This window comes from Macaca nemestrina, chromosome 20 (assembly GCF_043159975.1).
Source record: "Macaca nemestrina isolate mMacNem1 chromosome 20, mMacNem.hap1, whole genome shotgun sequence".
NCBI classification, from domain to species: Eukaryota; Metazoa; Chordata; class Mammalia; order Primates; family Cercopithecidae; genus Macaca; species Macaca nemestrina.
Window position 1 is genome coordinate 51,777,686 of NC_092144.1, and position 22,269 is coordinate 51,799,954.

The 22,269-nt window shown below is 45.7% G+C and overlaps 1 protein-coding gene and 1 long non-coding RNA gene across 4 annotated transcripts in view; one reads left to right on the top strand and one right to left on the bottom strand.

Moving 5' to 3' along the window:
- LOC105495256 (uncharacterized) overlaps positions 1-22,269 on the top strand; it is a 231,937-nt gene that overhangs the window by 153,957 nt on the left and 55,711 nt on the right. The gene's annotated exons all lie outside the window — the stretch shown is intronic.
- On the bottom strand, positions 697-15,612 carry LOC105495254 (CEA cell adhesion molecule 8). Of its 3 annotated transcripts, XM_011764534.3 has the most exons (6): positions 15,529-15,612; positions 14,284-14,643; positions 10,740-11,018; positions 10,085-10,339; positions 4,111-4,242; positions 697-2,597 (listed from the first exon to the last, which is right to left on the bottom strand). In XM_011764534.3, the coding sequence occupies exons 1-5, from the start codon at positions 15,590-15,592 to the stop codon at positions 4,151-4,153; spliced, it is 1,050 nt and encodes a 349-aa protein (XP_011762836.1). In that variant the 5' UTR covers positions 15,593-15,612; the 3' UTR covers positions 697-2,597; positions 4,111-4,150. The 3 variants fall into 3 exon arrangements, with proteins under 3 accessions (XP_011762836.1, XP_011762838.1, XP_011762835.1); XM_011764536.3 differs by lacking the exon at positions 10,085-10,339 and having other exon boundaries at positions 2,293-2,597; XM_011764533.3 differs by lacking the exons at positions 697-2,597; positions 4,111-4,242 and having other exon boundaries at positions 9,192-10,339.

Sequence of the window (22,269 nt, forward strand, 5' to 3'; positions counted from 1 at the left end):
AATACGGAAGCGCATGTATGAATTAACAGGGCAGAATTGGGACTGAGAAAGTGTGTATCAATTTATGTGAACATAAAGAGTACTTCTTGTTTTAAACAGACCTCTTTGTATAAATAATGTGGGCTGTCTTGAGTGGATGGCAGACTCTATCACGAGAACAGCCCAGCAGAGTCCCAAGAGAATGGGGAGCATGACTTCTTTCTCAATGGCAAGTTAAGAGTGTGTAAGTCGATGAAGAGAGAGGAGATGAAGAAGAAGATGGGTGAGGATCAGAGAAATGAGATGGTGAAAAGAACAGATTGAAAGGAATGTTTACCGAGTGCTCATTGGGTACAGGCTCTGTGACTAATACCTTACACATCTTAATTTACTCTTGGACTGTCATCTTCTGATACAGTAAGAGTCATCTTTGTGCTGCCGATGAGAAAAGGCTGTGGGAGGTGAAGTGAGTGGTCCAGGATCATCCAGCCAGGAACCTGTGCATGTTACTTTATTTGGCAAAAAGACTTCACTGTTGAGATGGGAGGTTATTCTGGATTATCTGGGGAGGCTCAGTGTAATCAGAAGCATCCTTGTAAGTGAAAGAGGGAGGCGGGAGGGTCAGGGTGAAAATGCAGCAGCCGGAGAGACTCCACTAACCATTGCTGGCTGTGAACATGCATCAAAAGATAACATTTCAACTAATGTAGTTACAGATCTAATAGGCTTTTATTTGTGATTCAAGATTTGGGGCAGCTCCCACTCTACGAACACAATGATAGCTCCCCCTGGGCAATACAATAACAGAACAATGGGTTTTGTCAAATTGGAACCAGTAAACAGAGCCATAGAAATAAATGGATCAGTTAACATCAGGGTACTTCAGGTTACTTTTTTTTGGGGTAAATGTTAAAGCAGAGGGGACTTCCTTACGATGTTGACTCAGGGAGACTGGAATCTTCTGTTTTCAGAAAACACTAGTCTGTTTTGAGATCTGCTTCCTTAAAATTCCAGTTGGAGTATGTAGCATGTAGCATGAGTGGCTCTAATTTGGAGTCTTTAGACTCTCACTTTAGTGAGAGTGTGACCAAAACTTAAAGAATTAGCATTACCTTCAGTTATCATCATTTTTGGCTTCCATCATTTATAGGTTATGATATCTTCCTGATCACACATTTCTTTGAGTTTATGTAATTCCAGCCAAATAGAGACCATTTGATATTTGATGGATGGCAGCACGCAAACATTTAAAACTTTTAGAGATTACAGCACACCAGGGAGACCGCTAGTATGACGATGAGGAAGATAATGTTAAGAGTTTGGAGTATGCACCTTTGGCAAGATGCAAACCAACTAAAATAGAATAGATCAAAGAATGAACCAGATGAGTGTAGCCATTTTAACCAAGTAGCATGTTTGTTAGTTTTTGTAACTGAGACTCTGTAACACCTGATATATTTGTCCATGTGCAACAAGAAGCGTCATAAACTATAGAGACTCCTTTCTGATCAGCCAATAGGGAGCAATTTTATTATCTAGCATTGCATGCCTGGGTTAAATTAAAACAGGCAGTGAGAACAAGTAAGTCTAGGAGTCTGACTCTAAAAGGGACCATAGTACATTTGAACAAACAGTTGTGTTAAAGATGCTGCTAACGTCAGCCATTGGGTGGACTAAAGGATCTCATACTTAAAAATTTGGGGTTGACACGATAGATTAGACAGTTAATCTATCATTCTATGTATATTCTCAAATATAACATCCCAATCAAAGCCTTGGTAATATAACGGATGTTTTAAAATATGTCCCATTATAAAGATAGCAGATTCTCACTGAACTTGTACAAATAACTGAATTACAATAAACATATGAATACTCAGGAATAGTTGCCTAGTTCTGTGGCAGTCAGGTAGGGAGCAAAAGTAAATGTTATAATTTTTGTTCACAAAAGTCTACTTTACCAAATGGCAGTAAGTTATAGATAGCTTAAAAGATGAAGAAATTCATAAATCTGAAAAAGAAAACACTTAAAGAATTGGCAAATTTTCAAATAAAAAATCTTAAAAATGGGCCGGACGCAGCATCCCAGCACTTTGGGAGGCTGAGGCAGTCGGACCACGAGGTCAGGAGATCGAGACCATGGTGAAACCCTGTCTTTACCAAAAATACAAAAAACTAGCCGGGCGCGGTGGTGGGCGCCTGTAGTCCCAGCTACTCGGGAGACCGAAGCAGGAGAATGGTGTGAACCCGGGAGGCGGAGCTTGCAGTGAGCCAAGATCGCGCCACTGCACTCCAGCCTGGGCGACAGAGCCAGACTCCATCTCAAAAAACAAACAAACAAACAAACAAACAAACAAACAAAAACTTAAAAATATTATCCTCATTATTATTTAGTTCAATGAAATTGATGTTTTTTTCCTTCTGTGTTTTGGTCGGCAATTTCATGACGGTATCAGCCTGTTTGCAAGTTCTTAGACAGTTCAGTGGTATGATCTTAAAGTTGTCAGAAACTTGTGTTTGAGAGTGCTTGTCAGAGTCTTTTCCATAAATCTTGAAAAAGAAGCAATTTTGAATGGTAGCTTATTGCAAATGCTTTGAGGAAGAATAAAAACAACTGTCTGTGAATGACAAAGATTGAAAACGACTATGGTTAAAACTCTGAGGGGAGTTCATTATGATAAAGACATGGCTCACATAGAAATTTAGTTACTTCTGTGGCATATGACATTATGAATGATAACATATTCGATTTCTAGGAATCTCATGTAATTTTTGGAACACTCATATCAGTAACATACCTGTAAATATAACTTAGAGAAGGTTTAGCAGCACTTATCAGTTGACAATGCTTTCCATGTAATTTAACATATCAAATAAGGCAGCTTTTCCACTTAGCTTCTGTTTTTCAACTGGATTACTGAGTTTTTGGTGGAGCCCATTAATGAATAGGGCCAGCAAAGTATAGGCTTGTATATGTTGAAAAAGTTTTCTAGGAAATTCTAATGCTCTCAGCTAAAGAACCATTGTTTTAGCCTCATGTTCTACCTATTAGAACAGGAGTTCTCCATCCTGGTTATGTGTTAGTAGCATCTGGGAAGGCTTAAAAATTACCAATGCCTGGGTCCCACTCCAGATAGTAGGTCAGAATTTATGGGTGGGGCTTGAGCATCATTTTAAAAAAATGTTTCTCAGTGATTCCATTGTGTGGCTATATTTCCCATCAGATTTCTCTGATTTCTTGTGGCATTTACTTTTTTCTATTTTGGTATCACGATTATTTTTCATATCTTATCTCCTGTCTTAGGCTGTATGTTCTCTGGGGTAGGGACCCTGCCTTCTTCATTTCTGTATCTTTCATGAACACACGAATTGGTCATCAGGAAAAGGTTCTCAACCACACATAGGTTGTGTCCTGAATCTCAGGTTCACACATTAATGCGAGAGTCATTGTTCTCCATGAGGTCAGAGGTTACTTGTTTTGAAGGGTATGTGGGTAATTCCACAGTTCAGATAGTGGATGGGAAATTACCCTGTTTCTAAGCATAGCATTGGAACTAAGAGTTCTATGTGTACTTGGGGTAGAGGGGCAGGGATGTGTAGGAAGACAGTTCTAATTAGGATGGAGGAATTATACTAGGAAGTAGAGATAAAGGAAGTGAGAAGGATTAGTAAAGAGAAGAAATGTGAACTTATAAAATAGGCGAGAATAGGACCCTTTAGATTCTTCAGTAGGTGAGTGAACTAGATTTTAGGAAGGTAATGAGGCAGTCATATGCAAGGAAGATTTTGAAGACTGGAGACAAGGAGTCAAGCAGGACTTTGAACAGTTCGTTGTGGTCTGTGGGAATGGAGAGAATGACGCAAGTGAGAGATGTTAAGAAAGGATCAGAAGACTTTCATAGTGTATTGAATCTGGGAAACAAATGAGCAGAGGTTGGGGATAATTATGTCTAAGAGACAGTGGGGTACAGGAAGCATGCAGACCAGGGAAGAAGAGACCTGCAGGAATTAGTGCTGAGAAGCAGGAGTTTATTGGGAGGAGGAGGAGATCCAGTCCCAGGATACAGGTCTCTCTCCCAAACATGGCAGTCAATGCTGCAGGAAACAGGACAAGAGGAAAGGCCATCATACCTGCCAGTCTTCCTGAAATGCAGAAACTACACCAGGGCTACTATGTCAGAGCCACCCTGGCAAGTATTCCAATCATGATGCTGACAGTGGCCCTAGCTGAGAGGCCAGGAGAACTTCCTTGTACTGAAGCATCTGTCATGGAAAGAAAAGAAAAGAAGGAATGAAGGTGATGCCATTTTACAGTGGGGTACCCCAGGAACCAGTTCCTAGCATGAAGTAGTCTCTACTTGTTTTTTCAAGGAATACATTATTTTTTGTGGGAAGCTTGCTGGGAGGTGATTAGCCATCTGTATTCTTGCAGGGTTTTTTCCCTCTCACCATGTTTCTAGGCTGGTGATCAGGCCTCTGTCAATTTCATCCTGGCCTTTCTTTACTTAGATATTTTTGAAGGCTTTGTGATGTGAAAAAGCTGATTGCTATTTTATGTGTCATTAGAACTTTCCACCTTTTCACGGTTGCATCTTTTTCTGAGTGTCTTAGTTTTGGCAGGTCTCTATGGCAGGGAGTTGATTGACAGAAGGCCCAGGTCAGGGCATTCCAAATTGACCACCTCCTTTGCACAGAGACCTCTCTTTCCAGGGGCTCCCGGAAGGGGTATGGAAGCAAGCCCAGTATTGTGAGACTCTGTTTAACACTGACGGGTGACTAGTTGGAGGACGCCCCATCAGCCTTGCCTAAACTCACTTAGAACTGCATTGCTATCTAAAACTTCCTTTTCTTTCTCCTTCACAGGAATCAAATCTGCATCGTGGTCTGAGGGCTCTCCTGGGCTCCTCTCACACCTGCCCCACTTTCCCTCACAGGTGTTTTTCCTAATAAATTATCTTGCATGTCTAATCTCATCTTGGTTGCATCTCATTGGGTAAAAACTAACATACTTGGTTTGATTCTTTGCACTTAGTTTTTTTTCTATCTCTTTCACATGTAGCCAGTAACCATGTCCTCGTGTTTTTTGTGTTGCCTCTTTTTTAAATATGTGTGTGTGTTTACATAAGATACCTCTTACACACACACACACACACACACACACACACACACACAACCTTTTGCATCTGTTTCTTTATTTCTATTGGAACCGTTTACTTTTGGCCCTCACCAGTCAACTCAGGTTGATTATTAATGCTATGTTAGCTACTGTTGGGGGCGCCTCCTATGGGCCAGGCCCTGTGCTAAATACTTTACCTGTATCTCATTTGTTTTATACAATAATCCTGTCAGGTAGACATTATTTCCATTTTACAGATGAGATGACAAAGGCTTAGAGTGGCGAAAAAACTTTCCTGATGTCATATGACTGGTGAAGAGTAGACTTGAGATTTGATTCTAGGACTACCCAACTTGAAGCTAATGATTATAGTAGTAATATACCAGCTAAAATTTATGAAACATTTTCTCTGTGTGAGGCATTTTGCTGAAGGTTTCATTGATGATTACATTAAACCCTTAAAACAATGCTATGAAGCAAACACTGTTACTGCAGTTTTCAGTTGAGAAATCAGAGGCTCAGAGTAGTTAAGAATCTTGTGCAAGAAATTTGTAACTGTAAACACTTACAAAGGAGGAAATAAATCAACAACCTAATTTACAACTTTATGATATAGGAGAAAAACAAACTAAACCCAAACACAGTGAATGAAGGAAGTAATAAGGATTAGAGTTGATATAAATGAAATGGAGAATGGAAAAACAGTAGAGGAAATCAATGAAACCAACAGTTGGTTCTTCAAAATAAGATCAACAAAACTGGTAACCATTAACTAGATTGACTAAGAAAAAAAAGAGAGAAGATTGAAATTGCTATACTCAGAAATGAAAATGGACTCCCAGCATGGTGGCTTACACCTTCAATCCCAGCACTTTGGGAAGCCAAATCGGAAGGATTGCTTGAGGCCTGGAGTTTGAAACCAGCCAGGGCAACATAGGGAGATCTTGTCTCTACAAAATTAAAAAAAAAAAAAAAAAAAAAAAATCAGCCAGGCATGGTGGCATGTGCCTGTAGTTTCAGCTACCTGGGAAGCTGAGTTGGGAGGATCACTTGAGCTCAGGAGGTTGAGACTATAGTGAGCTGTGATCACACCTCTGCACTCCAGCCCAGGCTAGCCTAAAGAGTGAGACTCTGTCTTTCTCTCTCTCTTGCTCTCAAAAAAAAAGAAAAAAAAAAAAGAAAAAAAAAAAGAGAAAAAGAAAGAAGAAAAGAAAATGGAGATATTATATATCAGTTCTAGAGAAATATTGTTTACAAAAATACTATGAATAACTGCATGCCAATAGAGTGGATAACCTAGGTGAAATGGACAAATTCCTAGAAACACACACAAAAAGTCTAAATAGACCTATAATTAGTAGGAAGTTTGAATAAAAATTTCATTTGACAAAATTCAATATTCTTTCTTAATAAAAACATACTGAGTATGAATGGAAGGAAACCATCTCAGTATAATAAAGGCAGTATATGAAAAGCCCAAGGCTAACATCATACTCAATAGAGAAAGACTGAAAGCGTTCTCCCTATGATCAGGAACAAGACAAGAATGCCTGCTTTTGCCACGTCTGTTTAACATAGTATTACAAGTCCTAGCCAGAGAAATTAGGCAAGAAAAAAAAAAAAAAAAGACTTTCAGATTGGAAAGAAGAAGTAAAATTATCTGTCTGTTCACAGCTAACTTGAACTTCTATGTAGAAAACTCTAAAGATGAAAAAAACCTGTTAGAATTTATGAATAAATTCAGTAATGTTGCAGGATACAAAATCAACGTGCAAACATCAGTTGCATTTCTGTATACTAACAATGAACAATCTAAAAAGGAAATTAAGAAAAAAATTTAATTCACATTAACATCAAAAAGAATAAAATACTTAGGGATAAGTTTAACCAAGGAGGTGAAAGGATTGTATTCAGAAAACTAGAAAACACTGCTGAAGGAAATTAAAGACAACCTCAATAAATGTGAAGACATTTTGTTTTTATGGATTGGAAGACTCAGTATTGTTAGGAGGACAATACTACGCAAAGGGAGCTATGGATTCAACACAATTTCTTTCAGAATTCCAATGACTTTTCTTTTTGCAGAAAGAGAAAAATCTATCCTGAAGTTCATATGGAATTTCAGGACTCAAAATAGCAAAACAATCGTGAAAAAAAGAACCTTGAGAAAAAATGCTGAATCCTGATTTCAGCATTTACTACAAAGCCACAGTAATCAATACAATGTGGTACTTGCATAAAGGAAGACATAGAAACCAGTGGAATGGAATAGGAAGCCCAGAAAGGAATGCTTGCATATATGGCCAAATGATTTTTGATAAGGGTGCCAATACCACTCAATGAAGAAAGTGTAGTCTTTTCAACAAATGATTTTGGGAAAGCTGGAAATCCATGCAGAAGGATGAGCTGAACCTTTACCTGACACCATATACAAAAAACTAACCCACAGTAGGTCAAAGACCAAATGTAAGAGTAAAAACTATAAAACTCTCAGAAGGAAACTCAGGGAAAAAAACTCCACGACATTGGATTTCACAGTGGTTTCTTGGTTTATTCAAAAGCATAGGCAACAAAAGAAAAAATGGATAAGTTGAACTTCATGAAAATCAGTAACTTTTATACATCAAAGAACATTGTCGAGGAAGTGAAAACGCAACGCTTGAAGTGGGAAAAATATTTGCAAATCATGTCTGATAAGGGATTAATTTTCAGAATATATGAAGAACTACTACAAATTCACAACAGCAAAAATCTAACAACCCAATTAAAAAAGGACAAAAGACTGCCTGGGCGCGGTGGCAGTCGCTCACGCCTGTAATGCCAGCACTTTGGGAGGCCGAGGCGGGTGGATCTCGAGGTCAGGAGATCGAGACAATCCTGGCTAACATGGTGAAACCCCATCTCTACTGAAAATACAAAAAATTAGCCAGGCGTGGTGGCGGGCGCCTGTAGTCCCAGCTACTTGGGAGGCTGAGGCAGGAGAATGGCATGAACCCGGGAGGCGAAGCTTGCAGTGAGCCAAGATCGCGCCACTGCACTCCAGCCTGGGCGACATACAAATGGCCAATTAGCACATGCAAAGATGCTCAACATCACTAATACTTAGAGATACGCAAAACAAAACCGCAATGATGGAATACCTCAAACACATTAGGATGGCTTTGATTAGAAAAAACCACACACACACAAACAAGTGTTTTTAAGGAGGTGGAGAAATTGGAGCTCTAGTGCACTGCTGATGGAAGTGTGAAATGTTATAGCCTCTGTGGAAAATGGTATGGCTGTTTCTCAAACAATTAAGCAAAGAATTACCATTTGATCCAACAGTTTCACTTCTGGACATATGTGCAAGAGAACTGGAAGGAATTTGAACAGATATTTGTACACTAATGTTCACAGCAGCATTAGTCACACAATAACCAAAAGGTGAAAACAACTGAAAAGTCCATTGAAAGATAAGTGGATAGAAAAATGAGGTGTATCCATACAATGGAATGTTCTTCAATCTTAACAAGGAAGAAAATTCTGATACATGGTGCAAAATGGATGAACCTTAAAAACATTATGTTAAGTGGAACAAGCCAGACACAAAAGGCGAACTGTTATACAATTCCATTTATATAAGGTTGTTAGAATAGTCAATTACATAGAGACAGAAAGTAGAATGGAGGTTACCAGGGGTTGGGGGAGGAGGAGTAAGAGTTACTGTTTATTGGGTTGAGAAATTTATTTAATATGGTAAGATGAAAAAGTTCTGGAAATGGATGGTGGTGATGGTTACACAACACTAAATTGCACGCATCGTAATAGTTAATGGTGGCTGGGCATGGTGGCTCACGCCTGTAATCCCAGCACTTTGGGAGGCCGAGGCAGGCGGATCACCTGAGGTCAGGTGTTCAAGACCAGCCTGACCAACATGGAGAAACCCCGTCTCTACTAAAAATACAAAATTAGCTGGGTGTGTTGGCACATGCCTGTAATCCCAGCTACTTGGGAGGCTGAGGCAGGAGAATTGCTTGAACCCAGGAGGCAGAGGTTGTGATGAGCCGAGATTGCACCGTTGCACTCCAACCTGGGCAACAAGAGTGAAACTCCATCTCAAAAAAAAAACAAAAAAAGAAAAGAAAAGACATAGTTAATGGTCTCATGTAAAATATATATATAGTGGCTGGTAGTCTTACCTCTATAAATACACACTGGCACTGCCCCTTCCCTCCCATGCAGAACCCCTGTGGCTGAATCTCCCTATGTCTCCAAGTGTGCATCACTCACTGTCCTCCGTGCTGTGCCCACAGCCTCATGCAGCCTGTGACTTCAGAGCCAGGACACAGCTGAGGAGTCTTTCTGGAGGCTCCTTGTCTTCCCATTTTTCTGCAGCCTGACTTGGGGGAGGTTTGGCTTCAACAGGCAACTTAATTTAGCCAGATTTGGGACAGGCCACCTGGGCACCTTCTCCATACACCCTGGCCACTCCCCAGGTGTCACCATGGGAGCTGGGAGCAGAGATGGGAGCAGAGTCTGAGCTGCTCCTCCCTCATCCAAGGGGCTTCCTCCTCTCATTTGGAGAACGTTGTGGCTTGTTTCAAAGCCTTGGATGTTTCTTTCAGCTAATGGCATAGGTAAAAGAAAACAAAGGGGTAACAGAAACATAGGGGGTGCCATGTGTTGGTGACAAAGAAAAGCAACTTGACCTTGAGGACCCTCCTTCTTCCCACTCTGTGAAGCCCTTTCCATGACATAGGGCTCTGGGGCTGACGAAGGCCCCTTTCCACATTTCTCAGGTCAGCCCCAAGGTCAGCCAAGAGAAATCAGAAAAACAGGCAGAAGAGAGTCTGTAGAGATGAATTGGGAGGGTTTAGGAGAAAAATTGGCGATTTGCTTGTGCCATTGGACACAGGCTGGGAATAAAACTTTTTTTCTGGCTCATCTCTGAAAGCCAGATAGACTCTACCAGAAAACATACTGCCAGTGCTCCAGGGATCCACTTACCAGAGACTGTGATCATCCTGACTGTGGTCCCGTTGTGGCCAGTGGCTGAGTTAGTGGCGTGGCAGGCATAGGATCCACTGTTCTTTGCAGTGATGTTGGGGATAAAGAGCTTTTGTGTGTGTTGCTGGAATGTGCCATTGACAGACCAAGAATACTGTGCCAGTGGATTAGAGGCTGCATGGCAGGAGAGGTTGAGATTTACCCCTGGAAGGTAATAGGTGTCTGAAGGGGAAATGTTGGGGGCATCTGGGCCATCTGGAGCAAAGAGAATAAAGCCACAGGTGATGTCATCAGAGGGAAGGGGAAGCTCCTGGTCTGTAGAAAGGCCACAGTGTCCCTCTGAGCCAAGCCACAACTCTAAACTCCCAACCAAACCCCTTCTGTGTCTACTGAGACAGAGTCCAAGACATTTACCCGTTTCTCCCATCAGAAGATGTGGACCCCAAGTCTCCCATGACAGGGACACCCCCTCCCCTCTTATTCTTGGTCGAGGCTGGGCCTACCCATGTTTGCCTGGGGTAGAAAGTCATGACCAGCTGGGTGTCTAGGGGTGGGGATCTGCATCTTTGGAGCTGAGAGGGACTGAGAGGCCCGGCCTCTGGCTATGTGGATTTGGGCTCGCGGCCTGGGCCACAGAGGAACAGAAGATACTCACAGAGGACATTCAGGGTGACTGGATCACTGAAGTTCACACTCACTGGGTTCTGTATTTCACACTCATAGGGTCCTGTGTCATTCCTTGTGACATTGAGTAGAGTGAGGGTCCTGTTGCCATCGGAGAGCTGCAGCCTGGGACTGACCGGGAGGCTCTGACCATTTACCCACCACAGGTAGGTTGTGTTCTGAGTCTCAGGTTCACAGGTTAAGGCCACAGCATCCCTGTCTTCCACGGGATTGGAGTTGTTGCTGGAGATGGAGGGCTTGGGAGTCTCCGCTGTGCAGAGAACAGAGAGAAGATTGTCCTGTGTGGCACCTTTGATTCCTCCACAGGCATCTTTCAATCAGAGTTGGCATCTCCCACCTCTCAGCCTACTCGAGTCCTTAAAAGCCCATGGCAGGTGTGTTTGTCACAAGACAGACGCACGATGATCAGGGCTCAGAGACCATGAGGCCGCCTTCTCTGTGTGGGAGAAGCACAGACTTTCTGAAGTGTGAATTGAGCAGCAGTGCTGGGTTGTGGACACACCCAGGATGGGGAGTTACAGATCCTGGTGTCTCTTCTCATCCCTCCCTGACCGGCTGCCTGCCTAGCCCACCTTGAGGTCCTCACCTGGAACATAGGTGCTGGGTCCCTTCCAGCTTCACAGTCCTACTTTGCCCCTTGAGGTGTGTTTTTGAGAGTTCTGTTTCCAAGAACATTCTAGAGATGGGAGACGATGGGACTTGCCATTGTCCTTAATTCCTGAGGATACTGGGCAGCCTGACCTGGGACTGGGTATTTCAACAGAAATAACACTGGGGAGCCCAGGGGCAAGCCTGGAGGTCGGTTCCGTCATCAGGCAGTGGAGCCACAAGATAGGGCAGTGTTTCCCAGGTGTTTCATCGTGACTTACTTGGGCCAGTGACCTCTAAAGATAGAGCAGAGTCCAAGGAATGATCTAGAAGGAGTGAAGGGGACAGGCAAGAGCAGGTGGCTTTGGAGCAGAACCATGTTTCCTTTCCTTGGTTTTTAATGTCCCTTCTTTCCCTGCAGAGGGCAGGTGAGGAGCTGCGGATCCTCCCATAAATACATGTGGACATTTGCAAATGCAAACTGACTGGCGGGAAGGGGGAGCATGAAGTGCTGGAAATCTGGCTCTCATGGACCATGGGTGTTTGACAGTTATGAGAGAAATTTGGGAAGAAGTTTTGCAAATATTTTCTCCCATTGGACACTATGCAAAGTGAAATAAGTCACTCACAGGATAGATACTGTAGGATTCTACTTACATGAGGTTCCTAGGGTAGTCACACTCACAGAATCACGTAGTAGAATGGTGGTTGCTATGGGCTGGGAGTGGGTGGAATGGAATGTTGTTCATGGGTCTGCAGTTTCAGTTACACAGGATGAGGAGGTTCTAGAGGTGTGCTGTACAGCTTCATGCCTATAGTTCATACACATTGAGTATTTCTTATACATACAGCTTAGGAACAAAAAGTATTTTGAATTTCTAACTTTTTAAAAATTTTGAACGTTTGCAGTATACATACCGGTTTAGTATCTCAAATCTGAAAATCCCAAATCCAAAATGCCCCCGTGAGCATTTCTTTTGAGCATCACATTAGTGGCCAAAAAATGTGGAATTTTGGAGCATTTCAGATTTTGGATTTTTGATGGTCCATGTGTAACTGTAGCTTGCGTTTTAAAATTTGTCAGGAGTTTAGATATTATGTTCTGACTACAGTCAAAAACAAAATTGGAGGAAACATGAAATGTTTACCATAAGTAGAAATTGTTCTTAATTGTCCACAGATATAAATCAATTGGTGGGAGGAGTATTTCTCTTGATAACAAAATAAGGTTTAGGCGTCCTGTGAATTCCAGCAGGATCACATTATGCTCAAAGGAAGATCCTGAAGTACACTTGAAATTAGCAGCTCCCAGGTAGAGGGAGGCACGTGAGTCCTGTTAGGAGGACACAACCGGTCAGAGAGGAAGTCTTAGGTGTGTCAGTTCCATAAAGGGAGGAACAATGCCAAATTAGGAGAAGGGATGTGTGTTATGTTAGTAAATTTAGAAAGTTTCCTGCCCCTAATTCCTACGCAGAGTTAGGCAAGATTGAGAAGAACCCAAAATAGGCATGTGCAATGCTGTCTTCATTTTCTCTTGACCTCAGGAGACACAGTAGAGTTTGATTAGGTTTTTGCAAATTGGCTACAGTCTAAGTGAAATGCCAGTGGCTCACGTGTCTCCCCACCCGAAGGACCCCATTTATCACAATGATGCCATCACGAGGACACAGATGTGTGTGGAACAGGCAGTAAACCCATCAGACAGCACCTGCCTGGCCATCCAGGATCTAGTCTCTAAAGAGGTTTTGAATCATTCATTCTCTTGTTCATTCCCTCTCTCCTTCATGAGAGAACGATCAAGGGTGTGTCATATGTGGGGCCTGTCCTGGTGCAGGGTGTGAGTGGGGAGAGAAAGCAAAGTCTTCTCTTTTGTCCTTCCATGGGAGTGCCAGCAACACATCAGGAAACAGGATTTCAGGTTCAGTGAGTGGGGTTAGGATCTTAGAGGGAGGCTGGACATTACTCGCACCGGCTCTGACAGTTGGGGCAGGTGATTTAGTTCTGTACAAATTAATCAGTTGTGCTGATTTGCTCTCACTTCTCTGAGCTTTGGATGCCCAGGAAGAAAGGATTTGAGTCAATGGATGACCATGGGGTCCATGGAACGCAATAAGCCCTGCTTTCTTGTGGAAGAGAGGATGGGGCTGTGGCTGGAGGGAGACCTCATGCGACCCTGATCTGTCCCTCGTGTTTGTGTGACCCTGGTTCAGTGACTGTGTCTTCCTGTGCCTCCATTTCTTCTCAATAATAAGCTTCTATTAAAATAAATAATAGTCTCCTTAGCCTCCCAGGCCAGTTGGCTGATGACCTAAGAAACTTGCCCATCTGTCCTCTCCACTCTGAGTCTCAGGCGAAGGACAAGACTCTGTCCTTACCCAGGCTCTGGGTCTGAGCCCTGGCTGGTGAGCAGCTCCAGAAGCCACAGCCCTTAGACGGCTGGTAAATCTTTGCTCCTAGTTGGCCCTGCCCAGGAGGCCACAACCCAGTGCTGGCACAGGTTCCCCGGGGTCACCTGGAGTCAGGATCCTGGGACAGGGGTCTGGAGCAGGGGCGTCCAGGGATGAGCCTCTCTGTGAGGATCCCAGGGGGCCCCTCAGGTCAGGCCCTGACCCAGTTCTTTAGTCTTTCTCAGGGTCAGGTCCATGGGGAGGGCACGGGGTGCTTGGCTGAGACTGATCTCCTCCCGCTGAGCCCCCGCCATCAGACTGTCCTTCCTCTGTCGCGAGTGTCTGCAGGGTCTGGATGCAGGAAAGGAATTCTGATCTGTGGAAGTCTATCTTCCCTGTGTGGGTCCTGCACTACATGTCCAAACCCTAAAGTGGGATGTAATGCAGAGTGGGACACAGGCACAGCCCAGGCCTAACAATCCTGTGTGTGTGAAGTAGAACTGACCTCCCAACACCCAGAGGTCATGGGGAATCACTCACGATGTACGCTGAATTGGCCAGTTACTTCTTCATTCACAAGATTTAGCGTTATGACTTGTAGGGTGTAGGATCCTGTGTCATTTCTGGTGACGTTCTGCATCAGCAGGGTTGCATTGGGGTATATTGTCTCTCGACCGCTGTCTGCAGGCCCTGAGATATTTACTTGAGTTGCTATTACATATCCTATAATTCGACGATTGGCGTCCACCGTTTCCCCTTTGTACCAGTTGTAGCCAAGAGGGTCCTGGGGCAGATTGTGGACAAGTAGAAGAACTTCTTTCCCCTCTGCAGCATTGGATGGCACAGCTTCAATAGTGAGCTGGGCAGTGGTGGGTGGGTTCCAGAAGGTGAAAAGTGAGGCTAGGATGGGGTAGAGAACATCAATCAATATTACAACCTGTGTATTGGGAGTGGAAAAATGGGGACTTCTGCTTTGGAGTTTGTGGTTGTGGGTGTGTGTGTGTGTGTGTGTGTGTGTGTGTGTGTGTGTGTCCCCTACTGAGTCAAGGTCAGCAGCCCCCATTTCTTCAACACCTCTGACCTTAGCATTTCCCTGTGTGAAATCCTCTTCTTCAGGGTTCTTCGCGGCTCCCTCCACACTGCCCTCAGGTCCTGCTCACATCAGGTGTTTTGGGAGACCCTTTCCCTGACACCTCCTCTGGAGACCCTGGGTCTTCCCTTTCTGACCTTTCCCTGCTGTGTTCCTTCCAGGGCTCTTGTCAGCACCTGACCTCACATTCTAGATCTCTTTGTGTGTCTGTCTTCCTCCCCAGGAGAGTGTGAGCTCTGTGAGGGCAGGGACTTGTGTGATGTTGGCTGCACCCCAGTGCCTGGGACAGGCTGCAGACTCCTGTGGATGAGTTCATGAGCATTCCCAGGGCCCTCTGCTTGCTGGGGTTTATTTGCCAATGTCTGACATTGTTGGCTAAGGGCAATGTTTCATACCCTGGTTATGCTTTTATTTGAAGTGTCATCTGGTATGGTTATTATTATCATTTTTCAAATTGTAGCAGCCAGTGATGATTAACCAGGAATATGGAACACTTGAGATGTTCCTGCCTCTCACCAATTCCAGTTCAATGTGATTTCCCTGTTGTGACCCCTGCCCCTCTCTTGTGTCCTCTCCTCTGTTAAGGCTCCAACAGAAGCCTTCTGTCCCCTCTCAGAGCCCCGTCCTCCCCAGGAGACCCCAGCCAGTCACTGTGCTTCCTCCTCCTGTCCTCTCCCAGGAAGTCCTCTCCTCACCTGTGAGCAGCAGCCCCTGCCAGGGGATGCACCATCTGCAGGGAGGGGCTGAAATGGGCCCCATGGTCTCTGCTGCCTGTGTGGTCTCCTCTATGGAGATAAGCCTGGGATCCAGAAACTTTCTGAGCACGGCTGTCAGCTGTGCTGTCCTTCCTCCTCCTGTGCTGAGCCTCTTTCCGGGGCAGGAGCACTTCTCAGGCTCATGGGCGGGGTCTGTGCCCAGGACACCTCTCTGTCCCCTCCCCTCTCAGTCCTGCCTCCTTGTCCCTCCTTTCCCTTTATTTTCTGTCTTTGTTTCAGGCCCCTGGGAATTGCTGAGGCCTCTGCCTCCTTCAGCAGTGATTCTCTCACCCAACCTCTACACACACTATGCCCAGACACACACACACACACAGACAAACACACAGAGACACACACACAGACACACACAGACACACACACACACACAAAGAGACACACACAGACACACAGTCACACATACACCCTGTAGGTTGGGTGAGCACAGCCGTGGACCCTCAGCGTCCTGCAGCCCATGTCTCCAGGTCGGGTGCACAGTCGCTTCCCCTGCCCTCTCCCATCCCCATCTGACTCTTCCCATCAGATCAGGAGGTCGGGGCTCCGCAAGGACCCTGTCACAGGGACACGACCACTGAGCTTTGGGGAGGTGGGTGCTCACTGGTGAGAGGGAGGATCCCTCTCTCTCATTGTGTCAAGCTTGGTTGCAGCTTCCAAGGATGGACATTCAATGCCCTGGATATCCCAGAGGGAACTGTCCTTACTGGTGGTGTGCAGAGCAAATAATCTCTTACACCTCCCGAGAGAGAGGGCTGTTCTGGTTGGTCAATCGGGGGCTGTGGGCCTAGTGGTCACCAGGGACAGGTATCAGCCATTTTCTTGCTCTCTGGGTTCTGGCAGCTGAGCTGGGGCTTGGGCCTTCCATGTTCTCTCTGACCATCTTGGGTGTCCTCTGTTTTCACCCAGCTGACTGTCCTGTGGTCACCCCACCTTCCCCATGGCTAGTGCAGCAGGAAGTGGGGAGTTGCCCAACGGCCCCACAGGACACTGCTCTCTGAGATCCAGGAGAGGGAGCCTGGGACACAGCAGGGGCTCAGAGCTGGAGAGACTCATCCCAACTTACTCTGCAGCCAGGATAGGCTCAGCCCTCCCCATGCTGACATCCTCTGGGGTCTGTCCTAAGGGTTCGGACCTGGTCAGGCCCCTCTGTGTAGAGGAAGGATGGGCAGTGGCCAGAGAGTCCGTCTGGGGGGGGACGTTGCTCACACCTGAGAGGGCAGGCAGGGATGGGCCATGTTCTGGGAACAAAGAGAGCTCATCCCTTGCCCCCAGGTTGTGTACATGAGAGAGCTCTGTCCTCCCTCCTGGCTTCACGAAGGACAGCAGGGGGCAGGTGGTCACATCCCAGATAGTGCCTGGGCGTGATCATCACATATTCTTCGAGCTTCCTGGGGTGCAGAGGGAAGGTCACAGGGTGCCTGGCTGATTCCCCAGAGGCATTGTGGGCCCTCAGGCAGCTGTGGTTCTGTGTCAGCGCTGGGCTCAGCCTGTCATGCCCTAGAGAACAGGACAGACAGAGCGGGGGGAGGGCATTTAGGGAGCAGTCACAGAAAGAGTTGATGAGGATGGAAGGAGATCATGAGGTGAAAGCGCCCAGAGTGGCGTTGCGTGCACCAGCGCTGCCCTGGCAGACGCTTTTTTTTTTTTTTTAGACGGAGTCTCGCTCTGTTGCCCAGGCTGGAGTGCAGTGGCCCGATCTCGGCTCACTCTTAGCTCCGCCTCCCGGGTTCACGCCATTCTCCTGCCTCAGCCTCCCTAGTAGCTGGGACTATGGGTGCCCGCCACCATGCCCGGCTAATTTTTTGTATTTTTAGTAGAGACGGGGTTTCACCGTGTTAGCCAGGATGGTCTCGATCTCCTGACCTCGTGATCCGCCCGCCTCGGCCTCCCAAAGTGGCTTTTTAGCTGGACCCCAGGGAAGGAGTGGGTGTGTGGGGCAGGAGGTGCCTGCAGAGGGAGCGGCCTCATGCTGGCGGCTGCCTGGCTGCAGGGAGGAGCTGACAGAGTCTGTATGGGGAGCTTGGAGGGTAAGGAGGACGTGGGCTGGGGTGCCCTGTGAAGGTGGACCCTGCTTGGCTGTGGGTTCTGCTGAGGGAGGTCCACAGTCGCTGGGAAGGCTCCAAGCTGGAGGGACTCTGCCGCCCTCTGGTGAACTGGAAGGGAAGTGTGGGTGGCCGCAGTCCCAGGCCAGGCTGCGCGTTTTATTCCACATGGATCTGCACATTTCACGCGAGGTCACCCACATGTTAAGTCAGAGCTCCATCACGTTCCAGCCACGTGAGTCCCAGTTTCTGTGGCTGCAGGTTCACTGTCCTCCCTCTTTCACAATCAGATGTCCCAGACACAGATTTGTGTCACCTGTGAGTTTGTGTTTGTGTGCAGTGGGCTGCACTGTGTATGTCCTGGGGCAGTGATGTCTGCGGCTGAGCACTGGTTAGGGGTTTGGGAGCAGAAGAGGGAGGTGCAGGGTGGGAAGATCAGTGTTAGGGGAGCAGAGAGGGAGCAGGGACAAGTCATCTTTATTTCTTACTCCCAGGGGACCAGAACTCAGGACCCTGACTCTAGGGCTCAGCACCACACCCTGTTAGTGTCCCTGGGTGTCGTGAGTGCTCATAATTTTATGTTGCCTTGGATTTTTTTAAGTTGTAAGTTTAAGTGCCTTATATCAGAGGCAGGGCTTGGTCACCATGACAGTTTTCAATACTGTACCCGGTCCAAATGGCTCCAGTTGGTGGCCAGAGATAAAATCTTAGAGACATCTCTCCTGCTTAATGTGTTGGGCTCCCCTCTCTCCAGCTGGTTCTTTTAAAAGGACAATTCTGACATGTTTTTTCTTAAATTTAAAGCTCTCAGTCACAGCGTGATCTCCTGGCCCCAGTGCCTGCTTTAAACGAACTCAGTCAATCTGTTTGCTGGAAACCTGTCAGATAGCATCCTGGCCCCAGTAAAGCCAAGATCCACAGGTCCCTTTTCTTTCTTCCTCTCTTTCTTCCTCTTTCCTTCCTCTCTTTCCTTCCTTCCTTCCTTCCTTCCTTCCTTCCTTCCTTCCTTCCTTCCTTCCTTCCTTCCTTCCTTCCTTCCTTCCTTCCTTCCTTCCTTCCTTCTTTCCTTCCTTCCTACCCTCCCTCCCTCCCTCCCTCTCTCTTTCTCTCCCTCCCTCCCTCCCTCCCTCTCTCTCTCTCTTTCTTTCTTTTCTTTCTTTCTTAGACGGAGTCTCACTCTATCACCAGGCTGGACTGCAGTGGCATGATCTCAGCTTATCACAACCTCAGCCTCTTGGGTTCAAGTGATTCTCCTGCCTCAGCCTCCTGGGTAGCTGGGACTACAGGCACGTGCCACCACGCCTGGCTAATTTTCGTATTTTTAGTATAGATGGGGTTTCACCATGTTGGCCAGGATGGTCTTGAGCTCTTGACCTCATGATCCACCCACTTCAGCCTCCCAAAGTGCTGGGATTACAGGCGTGAGCCACCGCGCCCGGCCCAGGTCCTTTTCTTTTCCCTGTCTGGGCTCCCTCACCTTGGTGTCTGTGGTCTCCAGGTGTGCCGTGTGCCCCCTAGTGTTGGTAAGTAGTAACAACACTTAAACTTTCACATTGTGGTTGTGTCACGGAGCCTCACCTGCCATCCAGCGCCTGACACTGAGGCTGCCCCATGGGACCCGTGCAGGTTGAGCCCCTGCTGGTGCTCTTTTCTTGGGGCCTTTGGTGCTGTTGGGGACAGGAGCTGCCAGCTAACTTTTTGAAGAAACTGAAGAGTTTTATTTGAAATAGTGGGGTCAGATGATGCATTCCTGGGCTTGGGCTGGTATAACAAACACCGTAGCCTGGGTGACTTAAACAGTAGAAATCTATTTCTCACAGTTCTGGAGGCTGGGATGTCCAAGGTCAAGGTTCCTGCTGATCCAGTCCTGGTGAAGGACCCCTTGCAGATGCCTGCTTTCTTGCTGTATCTGCACATGGTAGGTGCTTGGGAGGGGGTGGAGAGACAGAGAAGGAGAGAGAATATTCTCCTGTGCCTTCCTATTTTTATAAGGGCACTAATTTTATTATGAAACTTCCACCTTGTGACCTAGTCTTACTCTAATTGCTTCCCAAAGACCCTCTTCTCCAAATTCCATCACATTAAGGATAAAGGCTTCAGCAATATTTGGGGGGCACTTTCAGTTTCCAGCAGGGGAGCTGGGAGCTGCTTCTTTTCCCGTTCATGAGACCTGGCTTTCTTTGCTGGGATGGTTTCACACTCACTGTCCCACACTGGGCTGTAGCCCCACAGAGCCTGTTTCCTCCTCACTTCTTCTGCCCATTCCTGGGTTTTTCTTCCTGGGCTACCATCTCCCTGTGGCTTCACCTGCTTCAGTTGCAAGCAGCTGCCCCTAGGTCGCTGCCCTCCTCACCATCTCTGGCCTCACTGGCCTCTGCCATTTTTTCTGAGCCCTGAGCCCAGAGTTCTGAGCCCTGATCCCAGGAAGGGTGAAGCTGGGATGGGCACTGTCCAAGGTGCTGCTCTCTGTGGCCGGCTTAACAGAGAGGCACCCTGATGTGTCACCAAGGAGGAGGCCCTTGAAAAAATCTGTTCTTCAGGGGTACTTGCATCATGGTGGGGTTGGGGGGGTAGACACTCTGGAGTGAGCTGGACCCATGAACTGCAGGGACCCTGTTCTGTTTCAGCTACCAGCCCCTCCAGCCCCGTGTTTTTCTCTGTAGCTGATTCTCTGGTGTGATCTCTAAGCCTGTGTTAGTCCTCCTCACAATGGTCAGAGCTGCGTGAGGAGATCTAATGGGGGGTATGTGGCTCATGTGCTCACATAAAGTGTCCGGGGGTCAGGCTTTGTGACCTACCCTGCCCCAACTCCACAGCAAGATCTGAATAGTGCGCCAAGTAAGATAAAGTCAGAATCCATGAGGGAGGGTGAGAATCCTGGCAGTGCTGAGGTCTGTGCCTCCAGCTTAACTCTCAGTTTCTCTGCAAATACACTTATGTTGTGCATCTGCAGTTGGCTGGGCAGTTTCATGTCTCTAAATCCTTGACTCTCTCTGTGGATAAGGTCATGAAGGGTCTGCATATAAGTGTATGAGGGCTATCTGATCAGGGTGGGTATGTTTTACATAGTGGGTTTTCTTCACCAAAGACTTCAAAAAATTGTGGTAGAGTGTATATATGTACACTTATACATATTTATATGTGTAAGACAAATATATATTTATAAATGTATCTGTAAATATGCACATTTATAGATGTCTAATGTGCCATTTAAGCCACTTTAAAATGTGCAATCAAATGGAATTAACCACATTCACTATGTTAAATAACCATCACTAGTATTTTTCCTAGAAAATTTTCATCATTCCAAACTGAAACTCTGTATCTTTTAAGCAACAACTCTCTATTTCTTCCACCCTAGACCTTGATTATCTCTAGTCTGCTTTCTGTCTCTATGAATTTGCCTGTTCTTGGGGTTTCTATAAATGGAATCATACACATATATCATTTTGTTTCTGGCACATTTCACTTAGCATAATGTTTCCAAGGTCCCTGCATGTTCCAGTGGGTGTCAGAGCTTCATTCCTCTTTATGGCTGATTCACATTTTGTTTTTATGTATCACTGTATTTGTTTGTCCATATTCATGTGTTGATGGACATTTGGGTTGTCTCCTTATTTTATCTATTGTGAATAATGCTGCAATCAACACTTCCATCTGAGTACCTGTTTGAGTCCCTGGATTCAATTCTTTGCATATAGAGCTAGGAGTAGGTGTTGTTTCACACAATAATTCTATGATTAGCACTTTGAGGAACAGCATAACTGTCTCTCATAGTGGCTGTACCTTTTTATATTCTCACTAGTAATGTATGAGGATTCCAAATTCTATGTAAGGCTGCCACATGTTATTTAACATTTTAAAAGAATGATAGCCATTGTTATCACTGTGATATGGTATCTCATTGTGGCTTTGACTTTGCAGTTTTCTAATAACTAATGATGCTGAGTGTCTTTTCATGTCCTTATTGACTATCTGTATTTCTTCTTCTCCTTCTCCTTCTTCTTCTTTCTTCTTCTTTGTTTTATTTATTTATTTTTTTGAGATGGAGTCTCGCTCTTTTGCCCAGGCTGGAGTGCAGTGGTGCGATCTCAGCTCACTGCAACCTCCACCTCCTGGGTTCAAGTGATTCTCCTGCCTCAGCCTCCCAAGTAACTGGGACTACAAGTGTGCACCACCAAGCCCGGCTATTTTTTGTATTTTTAGTAGAGATGGGGTTTCACCATGCTGGCCAGTCTGTTCTCAAACTCCTGACCTCGTGATCTACCTGCCTCAGCCTCCCAAAGTGCTGGGATTACAGGTGTGAGCCACTGCACCTGGCCTGTATATCTTCTTGAAGAGATATCTATTTGAGTTTTTTGCCCACTTATAAATGGGGTGGTTTGTCTTTTTGTTATTGAGTTGTAGCAGTTCTTTATTTATCCTGGACATGAAGCTCTTCTGTATGTAATTTGCAATTTTTTTCTCCCGTTCTGTGCCTTGTCTTTTCACTTTCTTGATAATGTCCTTTGATGCACAAAAGGCTTGCATCTTTATAAAGCTTAATTTATCTGTTTTTCCTTGTTGTTGTTCATGCTTTTGTGTCATATCTAACAATCCATTGCCACATTCAAAGTCATCAAGA